This window comes from Chelonia mydas, chromosome 5 (assembly GCF_015237465.2).
Source record: "Chelonia mydas isolate rCheMyd1 chromosome 5, rCheMyd1.pri.v2, whole genome shotgun sequence".
Taxonomy (NCBI): domain Eukaryota; kingdom Metazoa; phylum Chordata; order Testudines; family Cheloniidae; genus Chelonia; species Chelonia mydas.
Genome location: NC_051245.2, coordinates 45460892 through 45478745, shown reverse-complemented (window position 1 = coordinate 45478745; position 17854 = coordinate 45460892). Strand labels below are relative to the sequence as shown.

The following is a 17854-nucleotide window of genomic DNA, read 5'->3' as shown; positions in this document are numbered from 1 at the left end:
AGGGCCCCCTCTTGGCCATAGACTGGGAGGGGAGAGGGATCCTGGTTTCAGAGGGGAGGGGGCAGAGGTTGTGGTTTCTGCAGGAAGGGGAGGAGGAGGATAGAAGGAGAGGCCCCAGTTACTCGAATAACATGGACAGAATTGCATCTGAAATTCACTGCAAGTGTTCAAATGCTACCCCAGACTCTCTGCCTGTATTTGGCTTTGGTACTTGCTGCTGGTCCAAGCAATCTCCCTAATTTTTTTCATAAACACCCCTAAAATTCTCAGAACAAGATTGGCATTTCTGTCAAGAGCTTTTATTTCTCTGTAACACCATAATTTGTTTTTTTTAACTCCTCCTAGTGTGAATAACCAAATTCACCAATTTTTTGTGGGCAGTTGAGTTGTTTTAAAATACCTATCATGCAAGAATCTCAAACTGCTTTAATATCATAACACCCAGGAGGTCAGGGCTTTTTCTCATTTTCATGAAGAAACTAAGGCAGGGAGGAGTTAAGTGACTTACCAGTGGAACCATAGAAAGTTAGCGGCACTAAGCTGTTTTCCTCCACCTGCAACACATAGCAGCATTTTGTTGCTGTGTGGATCACTTTCACATTTACATCCTTTTTTATAAAAAGATTAAAATAAGATAATCAAAAAGCTCCAGGGTTAGCATCTTTAAAATAAACTTTAGTTGAATTGTGGTTTATCCTATTCATAGAATCTAGAGACCGAAAAGATCTGAGGTCATCTTCGTCAATCTCTCTGCCATTATAGGATTGTTCCCTACTGTAAATCTGTACAGCCCAATCAACAAATACAGTTGTGCTGATAATATGGAATTTAGTACGCCAGAAATATTAGGTTTTGTTCATGCACTCCTCAGTTTGGTCAAGTCAGAAAGCCTGCGACAGTGTGACTTGACTTACAATACCAGAGGTATGTTAATAGACCACTAAAATACATCCTGGAATATTAAGATAATATGTAAACTAAATGCTGTGCAGTAGAAACATTTTATTTCATCATTTTTCTAGTTTCATGCAGAAGTATATTTTGACCATGAATTGCAAAATTATGTTCTTGTGGATCAAGGCAGTCAGAATGGCACAGTTGTTAATGGAAATCAGATTCTACAGGTGAGCATTGCAACTTACTGTGATTAGAAAACTAGGTACTTATATTGCATTATAGAAAAGCATATCAGTCACATAGTCATTTTAAATGAATTATAAATCACGGATGATTTTGCTGAGTGGTTTTTCTTCTATGCATTGATCATTTCTTTGCTTCTGCTCAGTTTTTAGGTGTACTTATGATACATTTTCCTATTTATTTTGGATTAGGAATTATGAGAAATTTGTTCCAGTTAAAAATGTAGTTAGATTACCGAGATACCAATTTAAATATACTGAATGACTCACATATAAACAATATTCCTGGAATACATGTAATGGTGAATTTTATCAGTTATTCTAATAAATACAGTTGACAAAATTGCGTAATTCTTTTTCTGTAGCCTAAAACAAAATGTGACCCCTATGTTCTGGAACATGGGGATGAAGTAAAAATTGGAGAAACTGTGCTATCCTTCCACATACACCCTGGCAGTGACACCTGTGACGGATGTGAACCAGGACAGGTCAGAGCACATCTTCGCCTTGATAAGAAAAAGGAATTTTCTGGTAAGTGATGATATTGTTAGATATGGTATTTGACAGTAGCTCTTACATAACAAAATTAATTGAGACTGTAAAATAGTTACCCTTTTCCCTAACCAGATAGTTCTGTTTCAAATAGCTATAAAAAAAGAAAATGGTCTGCTGTCAACTGGGTACATTTCTGTACTACGTAGTGTGTGGTGTATTTTCCTCTCAATACATATACATTAGATACATTAAAACATTTTGGTTATTTAGTAGCATTGTGTTCTTGAAATTAACTTGTAACAGAAATACAACATTCTGATCATATTGTTGCAGTTAGCAATTTTTGTTTAGGATCTAGGAACACACAAAACAGAAAGGAATCTTAAATCTATTATATCCAGTCGTTATACTCAGTTGTATTGATCATTTTAGCAATTGTAGAACACTAGTTAGAACAAAATATTCTATAATATTAATTCTGTCTATACTTCAAAACAGTATTACTTAATTATCCAATTAAATCTGGTCTTGTGGTCTCCCTTTAGGTCCAGCACTGAGCAAAGAAGAGAGAGAATTAGTCAGAAGAAAAGCATTAAAAAAAATACGGGTAAAATATGGTTTACAGGTAAGTTCACAATAAGTGTTTATGAAATGCTTGAAATCTGGAGTTTATATTTACTCTGTGATTCCTAGTTTAAATCATAGATTTTAATAGGGAAAGTTTTCAAATATGCAACTTCTTTAAAGTATGTTGGTTTAATGAGAACTTCTAGTCTTACAGGCAGTAATTATAGCTGCTATTTTACAAATATATTTTAAAGAGGAAGAGAAGTAGGTGGGGGAGGTGGACGTTCTCTCATAAAGGCTCAGAAAAAATGACCAATTGTAATGATTTGAGAATAAAGCCAGATTCCTGTCCCTTTGAAGATAAGATATCCTGTGATTTTCTTACTACAAGCTGGGAAAGGGGCGCTGCAGTTCAGCACAAACTAGAGTTGGAAGGAGAGAGCCTGAAGAATAAGAAGGGAGAGAAAGGAAAAGCAATGGAGAAGAAATTATGGGAGGGAGATACAGGATTTAAGAAAAAAATTAAACGTCTTTCTTCTTTCCACCATCCCATAAAGAAACACTTGGAGTGTTCCAAAGCTTAGTTGAGGGTTCTTTTAGTCTCACTTAAGCAGTTTATTGTAAAAGATGCCATATATTTTTAATCTGTTTTATTTTTTCCATGTTATAGTACAAAATTGTTTGAGGGGGCATAATACCATTTCAATCAATAGTGTAGCGTATGTACCCATACATATCTATATGCTTTAAAATGTGATGCATATATTGTTCACATACTGTGTATATGTTTTGTGTGTGTGTATGCATATACTATATTTGTGTGCATGTATTTACATACACTGGTTGTATTATGTGTATATAATGTGTATATGCATATGTGTCCAATTTTAAGGATATTTTAGAACCCAGCCTTAACATGGAGTCACAACCAGTCCCTCTGTAGTGCACATTCATGTGGGGAATAGGATGTCTTCAGGGTCCCTTTACTTTGGCAGCTAATCAAATGTCACCAATACAATCTGTATAAGTACAGAATTTCTTGTTCATTCTGTAGTAATTGACACTAATGGGCAGCAAGATTTCTGGGACACTACTTAGAGATATAAAATTGTAATACATGAAATTCCCAATGGTTTGTAAATATGGTTTTGTGCTTAATATGAGGAAATTGACTCTTCATGTGAGGAGATCACATGCATTTAATTACGGCAGGAACATGGTACTATAGAGAGATTATATGATTTTAATTAGACTGGCATAAAACTGATGTATTTGCTAATAACACATTATCATGTGGTAGTGACATGGAACTACTGAAGGAGAATTTTATAGTATTTGGTCATGAGGTTTTGAATTAATAAAATATGGTGAAGCTATTCTAGTTGTTTGGGGAAAAGCAAAACAGGCTTAGAATAAAGGAGCATTTAAAGCCAGTCACTAATATCTTTCCCTAATGGAATTTTTGTGTATGTAAAGAATACAGACTATGAAGACAACAAAGCAGTGAAAAATCCAAATTACAAAGATAGAGCAGGAAAACGCAGGGAGACCATTGGAAGTGAGGGGACATTTCAAAGGGACGATACTCCAGCTTCAGTCCATGTGTAAGTGTGTAAAATCTTATTCTGTGCTCTGCTAATGCATAGCAAACCTTTCATGCACGTTCATAGGTGGTGATAAAGTGAATTTGTAATGGTAACCTGATTTGATATCATTTGGGCTGAATGTACAGTGAGAGAGCTCAGATTACTGCACTGACTCCCAAATTCACATTAGGCCACCATTAACGCGTGCGCGCACACAAATTTTAATCTAGCATTAAGTTTGCTCAAGTGCATTTCTTATCAGCAAAATAAGTTAAAGTCAAGGAAATAACCAGTTACACTACATTAGTATCTACAGCAACCTCACTTCATATGCCTTATAACTAGGGCCTTACCAAATTCACGGTCCATTTTGGGCAATTTCACGGTCATAGGATTTTAAATATAATTTCATTATTTCAGCTATTTAAATCTGAAATTTCATGGTGTTATAAGTGTAGGGATTCTGACCAAAAAGGAGTTGTGGGGGATCACAAGGTTATTGTAGGGGGGGTTGTGGTCCTACTACCCTTACTTCTGCACTGCTGCTGGCAGCGGCACTGCCTTCAAAGCTGGGCAGCTGGAGAGAGGTGGCTGCTGGCCAGCAACCCAGCTCTGAAGGCAGAGCTGCCACCACCAGCAGCGTAGCAGTAAGGATGGCATAGTATGATATTGCCACCTTTACTTCTGCGCTGCTGCCTGCAGAGCTGGGCCATCAGTCAGTAGCCACCACTGTCTGGCCGCCCAGCTCTGAAGGCAGCAGTGCGAAGTAAGAGTGGCATGGTATGATCTTGTCATCCTTACTTCTGTGCTGCTGCTGCAGGGTGCTGCCTTCAGAGCTGGGCACCCAGCCAACAGCTGCTGCTCTCCAGCTGCCCAGCTCTGAAGGCAGCGCAGAAGTAAGGGTAGCAATACCGCAACCCCCCTAACCTTTAGACATCCCACCTCCACCCTGCAACTCCCTTTTGGGTCAGAACCCCCAATTTGAGAAATGCTGGTCTCCCCTGTGAGAGCCATATAGAATAGGGTAAAAGCACACAAGACGAGATATCACGGGGGAGGACTAGATTTCATGGTCTGTGACGCATTTTTCATGGCCATGAATTTGGTAGGGCTCTACTTATAACCCATTGTAATATCCACACTTACTCAGATTCCTCACCTCCAACATATAGTCACTCACAGTGCATACAGCCATTTCTTCTAAATCAGAGGTTCTCAACCTTTTTCTTTGAGGCCTCCGCAACATGCTATAAAAACTCCACGGCTCACCTGTGCCATAACTAGTTTTCTGTATATAAAAGCCAAGGCCGGCGTTCGGGGTAGCAAGCAGGGCTATTGCCGGGAGCCCATGCCGCAGGGGTCCCCACAAAGCTACATTGGTCAGGCTTCAGCCCCGCTGACAGGGCTCAGGTACCGGGCCTTCAGCCCCATGCAGTGGGGTTTTGGCTTTCTGCCCTGGGCCCCAGCGAGTCTAATGCTGGCCCTGCTTGGAGGCCCCCTTGAAACCTGCTCAAGGTCCTTTAGGGGGCCCCAGACCCCTCATTGAGAACCACCTTCTAAATCACATTCCGTTTCACATGCTTAATTACGACAAGTCGTAATCTCACCAAGGTTATCATTAAGAGCGGGTTTTAGAGGAATTGAATGTATGCATTTGTGGGGGGCTGTATGTGGAAATTAAAAGAAGCTTGTTGTGGCAAATAAACTTTTAAGAATTTATGAAGTTTGGGTAATAAGATAGGTGAATTGACATTGCTCTGGATGTTAATGTAGACTTAACTGGCAATATCCCTGATTTTAATTATGGTTGCACTTGTAGAATATACACTTGAGCCAACCCTAATTTTGAGGCAATAAGTTTTTTTTTGTTTGCTTTTGTTTTTTTTGTGTGTAGACATTTCTTATTTAAAGAGGAGATTAATGATAAACTCGGGGCATAAGGAAGACCAGGATAATAAAGGTTGTCAAATGGGAGAACTTGCAGATAGGGCACTTGGGATTGGTGGGCAGAGGAGGGTTTTGATGGTGGTCATGATGGAATCAGAGGATGGTGGTTTAGGATGGGGAAACAAGGGGTTTGGGACGTGTAGGGTTTGCAGTGATAGTACTGGTTGTCAAGCTGCCAAGGACTCAGACTGTACAGTGAGGCTCTGTGGAGGCAATTCATTTGGAGAACAAGAGTTACTACTGCTAACTTTTTTACACTTCTGTTCATGAAAATATAGCTCGCCAAGATTGTAATGGTCCCTTCACTTAAAATGGCAATTTTCACAAAGGGTGACTAACTCTTTTTCACTAAGCTAGTGTATACTAACATATACTAGTGTATGTTTCATTTCTTGAAACAGATTTTGTCAATGCCAACAAAAATTCAAAGTTTAACTTTTGCATTGTGTTCAGCATAGTCTGGAGGCAGACATGAACATATTCAGCCCCTCATGCTTGCATATCAAGTAATGGCAAGTGCAATTGCCTAGTTTGCAGGAGCAGCAGTTGTGCACACAGTTGAAAATTTGACCTCAAATACTAGGAATAAAGAGTTAAAATTCTGTTCATCCTTCTCATATTAGCTAACTTTACTTTCCTTTAAAGTGAAATCAGTGATAGCAACAAGGGTCGTAAAATGCTGGAGAAGATGGGATGGAAAAAAGGAGAAGGGCTAGGCAAGGATGGTGGTGGAATGAAGAATCCGGTAGGTTTCTGTGACTTTTGCTTTTCAAGTTACACAAATATAAAAATACATTTGCACCGAAAATGCTAGTTTCATTGTAAGTCATGAGGAACTTACAGGATTTCAAAGTACTGGATGTGGGGCATTTCAGCAGGGCAGTTACTTTAAATTATAATCAGGTATTTTGAAATTATATATCAATAGTTGCAGTGCTTTACTGGAAAATGTTAGTGGCGTATACATTGTTGGTTGTTAGGAAATTGAGGTTGGGGCTGGGGTACAGATAACTGAACTACTGATAAGCTATCTTAATGCTTCACACAAAACCTAGAGGAAGATAGAAGAAATTTCCTTTTTGTTCTCTCTTTTATAGGGAGCATGTAAATATTTGGGTAAGATCCTCTGCTGTGCCCCACAGTGGCATAGCACAGAACTTGCAACCAACAGAGGAGTAGAAAAGGGCTAAGGTGGTTTTAAGCCACCTTTGCACCCTTCCAGTTTTGGGTTGCCATGGAAGAATGCAGACTGGGGAAATAAATATGGGGTTTGGATTTTAGAGTGGTAGGTACTATATTATGGAATGAGAATCTGGCACTTGCATGGAAATGTAGAGGGTGGACTGCACCTCACATTTAAAAAATATGCTAGTTGCATACATGCTAAAACATCCTCTTACATTTGTTTAGATTGTTCAGCATCTAAAAAGTTCAGGGTTTGGGTTTTTGTTTTTTGGGGGGCAGATCAACTCTAAAATGAATTGGGTGAGTAGCAGACTTTTATCAACATGAAATCAGTGTTCATGATTTGGGCATTTTATTGTTAGTCAGAACATAGCAGGTTTTTAAATGTTGCAGAGCTTGATAGGTGTACAGTAATGTTGAAGTATTTGTAATATGGAATCCATAGCACTTTTCAATGTGTTTGACAGATCCAGCTTCAGATACACAAGATGCATGCAGGCTTGGGTACAAGTAGACCAGCTTCCGTTGAAGATGTTCAGATCATCAAAAGCAAGAACAAAAAGAACTGGGATAAAGCAAGAGAGCGGTTTGCTGAAAGTTTCCAGGAAGCTAAAACACAGAAAGATGCACCCAAAGTTATGCCTTGGGTTAGAGGGACAGCAGAATGAAAATACTCAGTCCCAGAGCAGGACAATTCATGTATATAAAGAGTGGGTGAGAGGTTTTTTTTATTTTTTGCTAAATTAGAAGTTGGGTAATAAATAATATACCTCTGTGAAGAATCTCTTCAAGATTCAGAGATGTATATTAAGATTAAAAAAAGGTGTGAACACTAGTGTAAACCAAATAAGACTATAGTTAAACACACTTTTAAATAAGTAAGCAGTGAATAAATCAGACTGATGCCAGTTTTGTTTAGAAAGATGTTCAAATGGAAGTACTTGAATGTGATGCTTGTTAAGGTAAGGAATTTTCTTTAAATATTTTTAACACAATAGCCCACTGAAATTAAAACTATTTTCTGATTTGCTTTTAAACTGTTTTTCCAAACTTATGAAGATTATTTTTTTAATGTTCTAACAAGCAAAAAACCCACAAAACAAGGCAAGGGATTTTTAAATGTTGCCTTTTCCTCTCTTGTGAACATTTGGTCCAAATTGCTGTGAAACTTAGCAAGAGGTACATTACAACTAAATTCATACAATTCAGTACTGATCACACGCATCTCAATTTACTCTTCATATATGAAATTAAATTCCTGATATTTTTAACAATCCATGTCTACTTTGTATTTCTAAATACTGTGCTCCATGAAATAAATGTCCACTGTTAGTAAAAGAATAATATTCAGAGGACAGTTTGTAGTAAAGTCTTATTTTCTTCTGTGAAGAATTTGTGAGTGAATCTGTAACATACCATTTAGAAGGGGTATGCTCAGAAACCCACTATCTAGGAGTATTAAAGTATTTATTAGCCTCTTCAGGCTGGCTGTTCTGATACACCCATTGCTGGCAATGGAGTTTATGCCAGGGGGAAAAAAATCAGACTTTCCATGCACAAGGATTGCAAATCTGAAACTGAAAACTTGATATTTATTGAATGTTCTTAAACACAATAAATGAAATATTGTCAATTTAAATTGTGTGATTCTTGACATTAACTTATGAGTATGTTGGATGTGGGGGTTCTCTTTAAAATTAGGACACTTTCCTAATATCTCTCCATTCAGGTTAAAGGGACCTGATATTGCTGTCACAGGAAAGGAGACCAGTAAGCAGACATAAAATCCACCTAGTTTACCAGGACTAAACTGTCCAACTGCAAGCAGACTGCTGAGGCCAGAACAGCTGCCAGTCATTCTTCTTAGCATTTCCTATCAGAGTCACCGGAGAGTGTAATAAGAAATAACGATGCTTTGATTACTATTTAATGTTGTAGTTTAAAGCCTTTGTTTAATAATCTGAAAGCAGCTACTGAAAAATGCCTTGCCCAAAGGTAGTATTTTAAACAGTTATGTTTAGAAGTGCTTAGAATGGGCTATAGCAACACTGTTCAATTCTGTATTAAACTATCTTTGAAGAAATCAAAATATTAAAATTAGTCTTTGTACACAATATTATATAAATCTACAGGTAAACTGAAGATATCACAATTACCAATACAGTTTAGTGCTAACATTTTCTTTTAAGACTATATTCCATAATAACAAATTAACATTTCTGAAGGTGTAGCTCCCGAAGCGTGACTTGTATTCCAAGACATTCTGAAGCTTTTGTTATAATTAAGGGGGAAGCTTAGTTCTCCAAGTACCAAAAAAAACAAAACAAAACTGGAAAAATGCAACAAGATCTTTTGTAAAAATATTTGAGATTTTGATCTTACATGAGGAAAGTATTTTCCTTGAAAATAAAAATGTATGCTTGCCCATGCATATGCAATAAGAACCTGGTGAACCTGCACCACCACAACTTAGGAATTATAGATACTATATTTCTCTGCTGCTAGCAAATATTTACTTTTCAGATCAGTGGTTCAAGCATACAATCATGTTAAATGAGTTATGTCCACAAACAGGTGTGCTTGTTCACTTCAAAGGCCCCTTGAAAATTTTTCCTTCGGTATCTGATCCTACAGTTGTCCTCTGTCAAAGCTGAGATGAATACAGCACTGCCTTTTATTTGCCTGTTTCTGCTACCCTTCTGGCATCAGGTAACATTTTCTCACATTTTTCTCACCCCCTGCCTCCAGGGGATGAGGAGGAAGGTAGCATATGTGAAGCCTCGTAGCTTGGTAAAGGAAAGGGAACTATAGTGGGCGGAAAGGACAAATGAAAGACAATGCAGCATTCTTGCAAATCTAGAGTCTTGATAGAAATATCTGATTTAATATTTAATATCAAGTTCTGGGTACCATTGCAAAGACTAGTCAGATTTACTGTGAAAAGACAGTAGAGTAACTTAAGTATTCAGTTACAATAGAAGCATTAGTTTTCCCTCTTGGATTGCCTTTCCAAAAGTTTGTTAGAACCTAAATCTTAAGTATTAGTTACTACAGTTGTAAGAACTGCTGCACTGCCAATATTTTGTAGATATTTAATAGGTGTCCCACAGTTTTCTTTGATTGTACAAGTCAAAAATTCTTCAAAGAGCGTTCAAATTGACTAAAAGCTATTTGAGTTAAATGCAATTTTACAGAGTAATAGCTTTCTCTACTCCTCGTTCGGGAGAAGAGTTGTGCGTAAAGATACGACCATGAAAACATATCTAACATTATTGTGTAACTGTCCATTTTTTCTATAATGGATCATCAGTTTCAAGTACTGAATGCTCTCTCAGAAAAATAAGATACTCATACCTGGGTGAACGTTTTTCATTAAGTGACCATCACACTGCATGCAACCTCTTTGTCCTCAAAGAAAACTTGCACAACACCTTCAAAGACAAGTTTGGAAACTTAATAATTCTGCTAGACATTACCATGGACCATTACTAAACAGACACACTGGTTTTATGGCTCATTACGACAATCTGTAACGTCCTACGGCCTGCTAACCCTTAATTGCCCACTCCATGTTAAGTTGTCTTACAGCAGGTGTGCTCTTCCCTCCTCTCCTGCCCCATATGCTTAATAGTCCCAACTGGTATTTAGCTCAGACGCTCTGGTTACCTTCCTCAGACCTGAAGAAGAGCACTGTGACGCTCAAAAGCCTGTCCCTCCCACCAGCAGAAGCTGTTCCAATAAAAGATATTACCTCACCCACCTTGTCTCCAGCACTTCAAAGATAATTTTCAAAAACGTCAGTTGAATAAGTCAATGTAGGTTTCACAGATTCCAGAGTCTGAATTTTCATAAGAACCTGTTGGAGGAAAAGCAGTATTACTCTCATACTTGGAAAAGAGCAATAGCAGATAGAAATAGGCTGTGTTAAATAACCATCTTTGTCTAAGTGGGTCTCAACTGGGGTAGATGTACTCCTGAGGGTACATAGTGGGGTACAGTACATCAACTCATCTAGTTATTTGCCAAGTTTTACAACAGGCTACATAAAAAGCATTAGCGAAGTCAGTACGAACTAGAAATTCATATAGAAATGACTTGTTTATATTGCTCTGTATGAGTGCTGTCAATCACAGTTAACTAACATGATTAACTCAAAATTAATCATGATTAAAAAAATTAGTCTTGATTAATCAGTTTAATTGAACAGTTAAACAATAGAATACCAACTGAAATGTATTAAATGTTTTGTTTCTACATTTTCAAATATATTGATTTCAATTACAACACAGAATACAAAGTGTACAGTGCTCACTTTATATTTTTGATTAAATATTGCACTGTAAAAATGATAGTATTTTTCAGTTTACCTCATACAAGTACTGTAGTGCAATCTCGATCATGAAAGTGCAATTTACAAATAGATTTGTTACATAACTGCTCTCAAAAACAAAACAATGTAAAACTTTAGAGCCTACAAGTCCACTCAGTCCTACTTCTTGTTCAGCCAATCGCTCAAACAAGTTTTTTTACATTTACAGGAGATAATGCTGCCCGCTTCTTGTTTAGAGTGTCATCTGAAAGTGAGAACAGATGTTCTCTTGGCACTGTTTTAGCCAGCGTCGCAAGATATTTATGTGCCAGATGTGCTAAAGATTCACGTGTCCCTTCATGCTTCAAACACTATTCCAGGGGACATGTGTCCAGGCTGATGGTGGGTTCTGCTCAATAACAATCTAAAGTAGCACAGACCAACATGTTCATTTTCAACATCTGAGTCAGATGCCACCAGCAGAAGGTTGATTTTCCTTTTTGGTGGTTTGGGTTCTGTAGTTTCCGCATCCAGAGTGTTGCTCTTTTAAGACTTCTGAAAGCATACTCCACACCTTGTCCCTCTCAGATTTTGGACTGAGTGCTGTAGCTATCTTTAGAAATCTCACAGTGGTACCTTTTTTTGTGTCAAATCTGCAGTGAAAATGTTTTTAAAACAAATACGTGCTGGGTCATCATCTGAGACTGCTATAACATGAAATATATGGCAGAATGTGGGTAAAACAGAACAGGAGACACAATCTCTCCCAAGGAGTTCAATCACAAATTTAATAAACACTTTTTTTTAAAATGAGCGTCATCAGCATGGAAGTATGACCTCTGGAATGGTGGCCGAAGCATGAAGGGGCATGTGAATGTTTAGCATATCTGGCATATAAATACCTTGCAATGGCAGCTACAACAGTGCAATCCAAACACCTGTTCTCACTTTCAGGTGATACTGTAAATAAGAAGCTGAGCTTTCTTTGATCCCTGCACCAGGGGCACCGATCGAGGGACTCAAGGCATACCTCGCCGGTGGAATGGGGCAGACCCTCTGGGGCATGCACCACCCGGCAAGAACTTCAGGACCGGACCGGACCTGACTGTCTCCAAAGACCTGGTACTGATCCCGGGACCAATCAGACACCAGAGACCGCTGATCACCGGCTGTCATCACCTGTCTCCAAGAAGGAGATCACTCTACTCAGGATGATCCTCCTGGCAACCAGCCCAAAATAGCTCCCGGTCCTGGTCAACGTCCCAGTACCGGTCGAGTAGCGTGAGGCGTGGATCACCAGGTATCGGATGCAGATCCTCTGAATGCTGTCAGTCCCTGAGAGCCCAACCAAGACAATCTTGCTCAGACAGGTCAGCTTCAGGACTCAGTGACCGGCACTAGTCGGACAAGAACTACCGCTCAGCCAGATCCTGGTAGCCTGGTACTGACCACTCTGCTGGTAGCTCCGGCTCAGAGCGAGGTTCCCTGACTGCAGGACAAGTCCCAGTACTGGTGGTGCCAACTACATTATCAGCACTGAAACCTGTCCCAAGGGCAGCAGCTGGCACCCCTGGGGGTTCACCCAACATTCCCAGGCTGCCCGATCTGTGTCGGGAGCCTCAAAGGCCAGCGGCCTCAGTATCCCATCCCCCTCTGGTGCTTGAGGCTTCAGGGGGTAAAACCTCACAGGTCCAGGAGGACCCAGGGAAGCGAGCTGCTGGACCACCAATGGACATGGAGGTTCCCGCAGCAGCGGCATCATCCTTGTCGTCGCCAGACGAGGCTACCACGGGGCCCACTCTCCTTGTTCCTCAGGATGATGCCAAGGTGCACCAGGAACTTTTGAAGAGGGTCTCTTCTAACGTGGAGCTTCAGGCAGAGGAATTGGAAGAGCCCTCGGACTCTGTTTGATGTCCTATGTCCTAGGCCCTACCCCTTCATGAAGGGGTCTCCAAAAATCACTAATGCCCTGTGGCAGACCCCCTCTTCCCTGGCCCTGTCTCTAAAAGGGCCAAACGTAAGTACTTTGTGCCAGCTAAAGGGCATGAGTACCTATACTCCCACCCAGCCCCCAATTCTCTTGTGGTTGAGGTGGTGAACCACAAGAGGAGGCAGGGACAACCTGGGGCCACCCCCAAAAATAAAGACTCAAGGAGGCTGGATCTTTTCGGCCAAAAGGTTTATTCGTCTTCCAGCCTTCAGCTGAGAGTAGCTCACCACCAAGCCCTCCTTGGCCAATATGATTTCAATAGGTGGCAAGCCATAGCCAAGTTCAAAGGGTCACTCCCTGAGGCTTCCCAAGAAGGAGTTCCGAGCAATCCGCGATGAGGGCACGACTGCGGCCAGGGCGGCCCTCCAGGCAGCACTGGATGTTGCTGATGCTGCTGCCTGCACCATGGCTTCCGCTATTTGCATGCGGCGAGTCTCTTGGCTACTCCTCTGGTTGTCCACAGAGGCCCGGTGGACCTCATGCCTCATTGCAGAAGTCATTGCAGGACCTGTCCTTCAATGGCAGGGCCCTATTTGCGGAGCAAACAGACAGCAAGTTGCATAGCCTCAAGGACTTCCACACCAACCTGAAAACCCTGGGTGTCTACGTCCCAACCCTGACGCGTAAGCGGTTCAAACCGCAGCAACCTCAGGGCCAGGGGAGCCAGCCTCAGCAGGACAAGGCCCATAAACAAGCCAAGGGCTACAAACGCCGCCCGAACCACCCACCTCCACCCTCTGCCCAGTCGGGCTCAACCCGTAATAAGAAGGGGGCCAAACGGTCATTTCGAGAGTGTGCCCAAGGGTGACCTACCAGATTATACCCCGGATCCACCTTTCCCAGTGTTTTCCAACCACCTTTCCTCCCAGCTTGGACTGCTATAACTTCGTACCACTGGGTCCTCACCACAGTGGAACAGGGTTATACTCTCCAGTTCCTTTCTACTCCCCTTCCCACCCACCTTCCCCATCCCTCTTCAGGGACCCCTCTCACGAGAGTCTCCTCATGCAGGAGGTAAAGGGGTTACTACAGCTGGGTGCGGTGGAAGAAGTTCCTCTCGAGTACAGGAACAAGAGGTTCTATTCCTGGTACTTTTTTAATCCTAAAGACCAAGGGCGGTCTACAGCCCATCCTGGACCTGCGAGACCTCAACAAGTACCTACAGAAGCTAAAGTTCCGCATGGTCTCTCTGGCTTCTATTATCACCTCCCTGGATCCGGGAGGTTGGTATGCCGCCCTTGACTTGAAGGATGCATACCTCTATATAGCGATCTTTCAAGGACACAGACGCTTCTTCTGGTTTACGATGGGGCCCCACCACTACCAGTTTATGGTCCTCCCATTCTGCCTGGCGACAGCACCAAGGGTGTTTATCACATGCATGTCGGTGAGAGCGGCTTACCTCATGCGCCGGGGTATCCAGATCTACTCGTATCTTGACAACTAGCTTGTCAAGGGCAGTTCCAGGTCTCAAGTCCAAAGGGATGTTGCAGTGCTTCAAACCACATGCCACTCTCTGGGTCTACTGGTGAACAACAAAGTCGACATTAGTGCCAGTGCAGAGGACAGAGTTCATCGGAGCGGTCTTCTACTCTACCTGTGCCAGAGTGTTCCTGCCGCTGGAAAGGTTCCACATGATGATGAACCTCGTCACGGAAGTTTCCACGTTCCCTCTGACTACAGCCAGGGTCTGTCAGCGCCTGCTGGGCCACATGGCAGTGTGCACTTATGTGGTCCATCATAGCAGGCTCCAGATGCGGCCCCTACGACAATGGCTGGCGATGGTCTATTCCCAGTCCTGAGACCCCCTGGAAAAGGTAGCTACCATTCCCCAGGCAATACTCACCTCGCTGATGGTGGACAGTCCTTGAAGGGGTTCCATTCAACAACCCTCCTTACTCCATCAAGTTGGCGTTGGATGCCTCGGACCTCGGCTGGGGGGTCGCATCTTGGCAACCTCCAGACACGGGCTGTGGTCCCCAGAGGAGGTGTGGTTACAAGTAAACCTCAAAGAGCTCCAAGCAGTCCAGCTGGCATGCAGAGTCTTTTTGCCCCACCTGTCAGGCAAGGTGGTACGAGTCCTGATGAACAACACAGCCTTAATGTTCTACATCAACAGGCAACGGGGAGTGCACTCGTCGGCTCTCTGGCAGGAGGCGCTCTGTCTGTGAGACTTCTGCGTCAGCCACAAAATCCACCTGGAAGCTTGTCACCTTCCTGGCAAAAGGAATACACTGGCAGACTAGCTCAGCAGAGACTTCTCCTCTCACCACAAATGGTCACTCCATCCAGAGGTAGCCTGCATGATCTTCCAAAGGTGGGGAACTCCCCAAGTGGACCTGTTTGCTACCAGACAGAACAGGAAATGCCACCGGTTTTGTTCTCGACAGGGTTTGAGCTAGGGCGCTCTCTCTGATGCCTTCCTCCTGTCATGGTCAGGGAGCCTAATCTATACATTTCCTCTGATTATGCTCATCAGCAGGGCCCTTGCAAAGATTGAGAGGCCAGGCGCAGGTTATCATGATTGCCACAGCATGGTCTTGCCAGCATTGATTCAGCACGCTCAGGAGCCTGTCAGTGGCCCCACCCTGGCCCCTGCCGAACCGACCGGACCTGCTGTCACAGGACCACAGTCGGCTCTTACACCCCAACCTTGCGTCCCTCCACCTCTCGGCATGGATGCTGTGTGGCTGAACCTGGAGGAGCAGACCTGTTCAAAAGGACTCCAACAGGTCCTCCTGGAAAGTAGGAAGCCCACAACTAGCCTGACTTACCTGGCCAAGTGGACGAGGTTTTCCTGCTGGGGGTCCAAATGGGGCATCTCTCCCTCATGTTCCTCCATACAGGCTGTCCTGGACTACCTGCTCCATTTGAGGAACCAGGGCCTGGCACACACTTCCATTAGAGTGCATCTTGTGGCCATCTCTGCTTTTCACCCACCGATCCAAGGACAGATGGTGTTCTTCCATGACATGACTGTCAGATTCTTGAGAGGACTGGAGAGACTCTTTCCGCAGGTGTGGGCTCCCATCCTGCAGTGGGATCTTAAACTTGGTCCTCTTTAGGCTCACTGGCCCGCCCTTTGAACAACTGCGTTCCTGCTCCCTTTCCCATCTGTCATGGAAGGTTGCGTTCCTGGTGGCAGTGACATCAGCAAGACGGGTCTCGGAAATTAAAGCTTTGAGCTCAGAACCGCCGTACACAGTCTTCTACAAAGATAAGGTCCAGTTGTGACCCCACCCAGCCTACCTGCCAAAGGTGGTCTCCGCCTTCCATATGAACCAGGACATCTTCCTCCCGGTGTTCAGTCCCAAACCGCACAAGACCAGTGAAAGGCATCTTCATGCACTGGGCGTCCGGAGGGCCTTGGCTTTTAACTTAACATACCAAGCCTTTCTGTAAATTGACTCAACTCTTCATTGCTACAGCGGATAAGATGATGGGTCATCCAGTGTCCTCGCAGAGGATTTCCAGTTGGATCACCTCATGCATAAGGACCTGTTACGACTTGGCAGGGGTTCTGCTGCCGCCAGTTGTCAGAGCCCACTCGATGAGAGATCAGGTATCTTTGGTGGCCTTCCTGGCACACATCCCTGTAGAGCCACAACACGGTCCTCTGTCCATACATTTACCGCTCATTATGCCATCACTCAGCAGGCCAGGGATGACACTGGGTTCGGCAGAGCTATGTTGCAATCTACACATCCGTGAACTCCTACCCACCTTCAGGGGTACTGCTTTGGAGTCACCTAATGAGAAATGGCCATGACTGGTAACTGGTGATCTTCGAGATGTGTTGCTCATGTCCATTCCATGACCCGCCCTCCTTCCCCACTGTCAGTTTCCTGCAAGAAGGAACTGAGGGTGGGGGGAGCTGGCAGCGCCCCTTATATCATGCCATGTGGGCGCCACTCCAGGGGGTGCCAGAGCCAGTCCCCTATGGATACCGCTGAGGGAAAAACTTCCAGCAGCAGTGCATGTGGCGAGCTAGGGTGACCAGACAGCAAGTGTGGAAAAATCGTGACAGGGTGAGGGGTAATAGGAGCCTATACGAGAGAGACCCAAAAATCAAGACTGTCCCTATAAAAATCGAGACATCTGGTCACCCTATGGCGAGCACAAACACCTAATATGGAATGGACATGAGCAACTCATCTTGAACACCAGTTACAGAAAAGGTAACTGTCTTATCTCCTGCAAATGTAACCAAACTTGTCTGTCTGAGCAATTGGCTGAACAAGAAATAGGACTGAGTGGACTTGTAGGCTCTAAAGTTTTACTTTGTTTTATTGTTGAGTGCAGTTATTTTTTGTACATAATTCTTAAGTTCAACTTTCATGATAAAGAGATTGCACTATGATACTTGTATTAGGTGAATTGAAAAATACTATTTCTTTTGTTTTTTACAGTGCAAATATTTAATCAAATATAAAGTGAGCACTGTACACTTTGTATTCTGTATTGTAATTGCAATCAATATATTTGAAAATGTGGAAAACATCAAAAAGTAAATGGTATTCTATTACTGTAACAGCTCGATTAATCGCAATTAATATTTTAAATCACTTGACAGCCCTACTCTGTATACTGTACACTGAAATGTAAGTACAATATTTATATTCTAATTGATTTATTT

At 42.5% G+C, this 17854-nt stretch overlaps 1 protein-coding gene and 1 long non-coding RNA gene across 10 annotated transcripts in view; one reads left to right on the top strand and one right to left on the bottom strand.

The window, feature by feature from the left end:
• Positions 1-8558, top strand: part of AGGF1 (angiogenic factor with G-patch and FHA domains 1) — a 37493-nt gene extending 28935 nt beyond the window's left edge. For all 5 annotated transcript variants that reach the window (XM_037902972.2, XM_037902971.2, XM_037902974.2 and 2 more), the window contains 6 exons: positions 1023-1124; positions 1505-1670; positions 2180-2259; positions 3678-3805; positions 6380-6479; positions 7387-8558. In XM_037902972.2, the coding sequence (XP_037758900.1) occupies positions 1023-1124; positions 1505-1670; positions 2180-2259; positions 3678-3805; positions 6380-6479; positions 7387-7587 (777 nt within the window). In that variant the 3' untranslated portion in view covers positions 7588-8558. The remainder of the gene's footprint in view (positions 1-1022; positions 1125-1504; positions 1671-2179; positions 2260-3677; positions 3806-6379; positions 6480-7386) is intronic.
• The window catches only part of LOC114021076, a 35540-nt gene that overhangs the window by 13468 nt on the left and 4218 nt on the right, over positions 1-17854 (bottom strand). For 2 of the 5 annotated variants that reach the window (XR_005225969.2, XR_005225970.2), the window contains exons 3-5: positions 10680-10775; positions 10274-10350; positions 509-1645 (exon numbers count right to left, since the gene is read on the bottom strand). This is a non-coding gene — a long non-coding RNA (uncharacterized LOC114021076). Of the gene's footprint in view, positions 1-508; positions 1646-10273; positions 10351-10679; positions 13748-14620; positions 14744-17854 lie in introns of all 5 variants that reach the window. The other 3 variants (XR_006290811.1, XR_005225972.2, XR_005225971.2) reach the window with 3 other exon arrangements.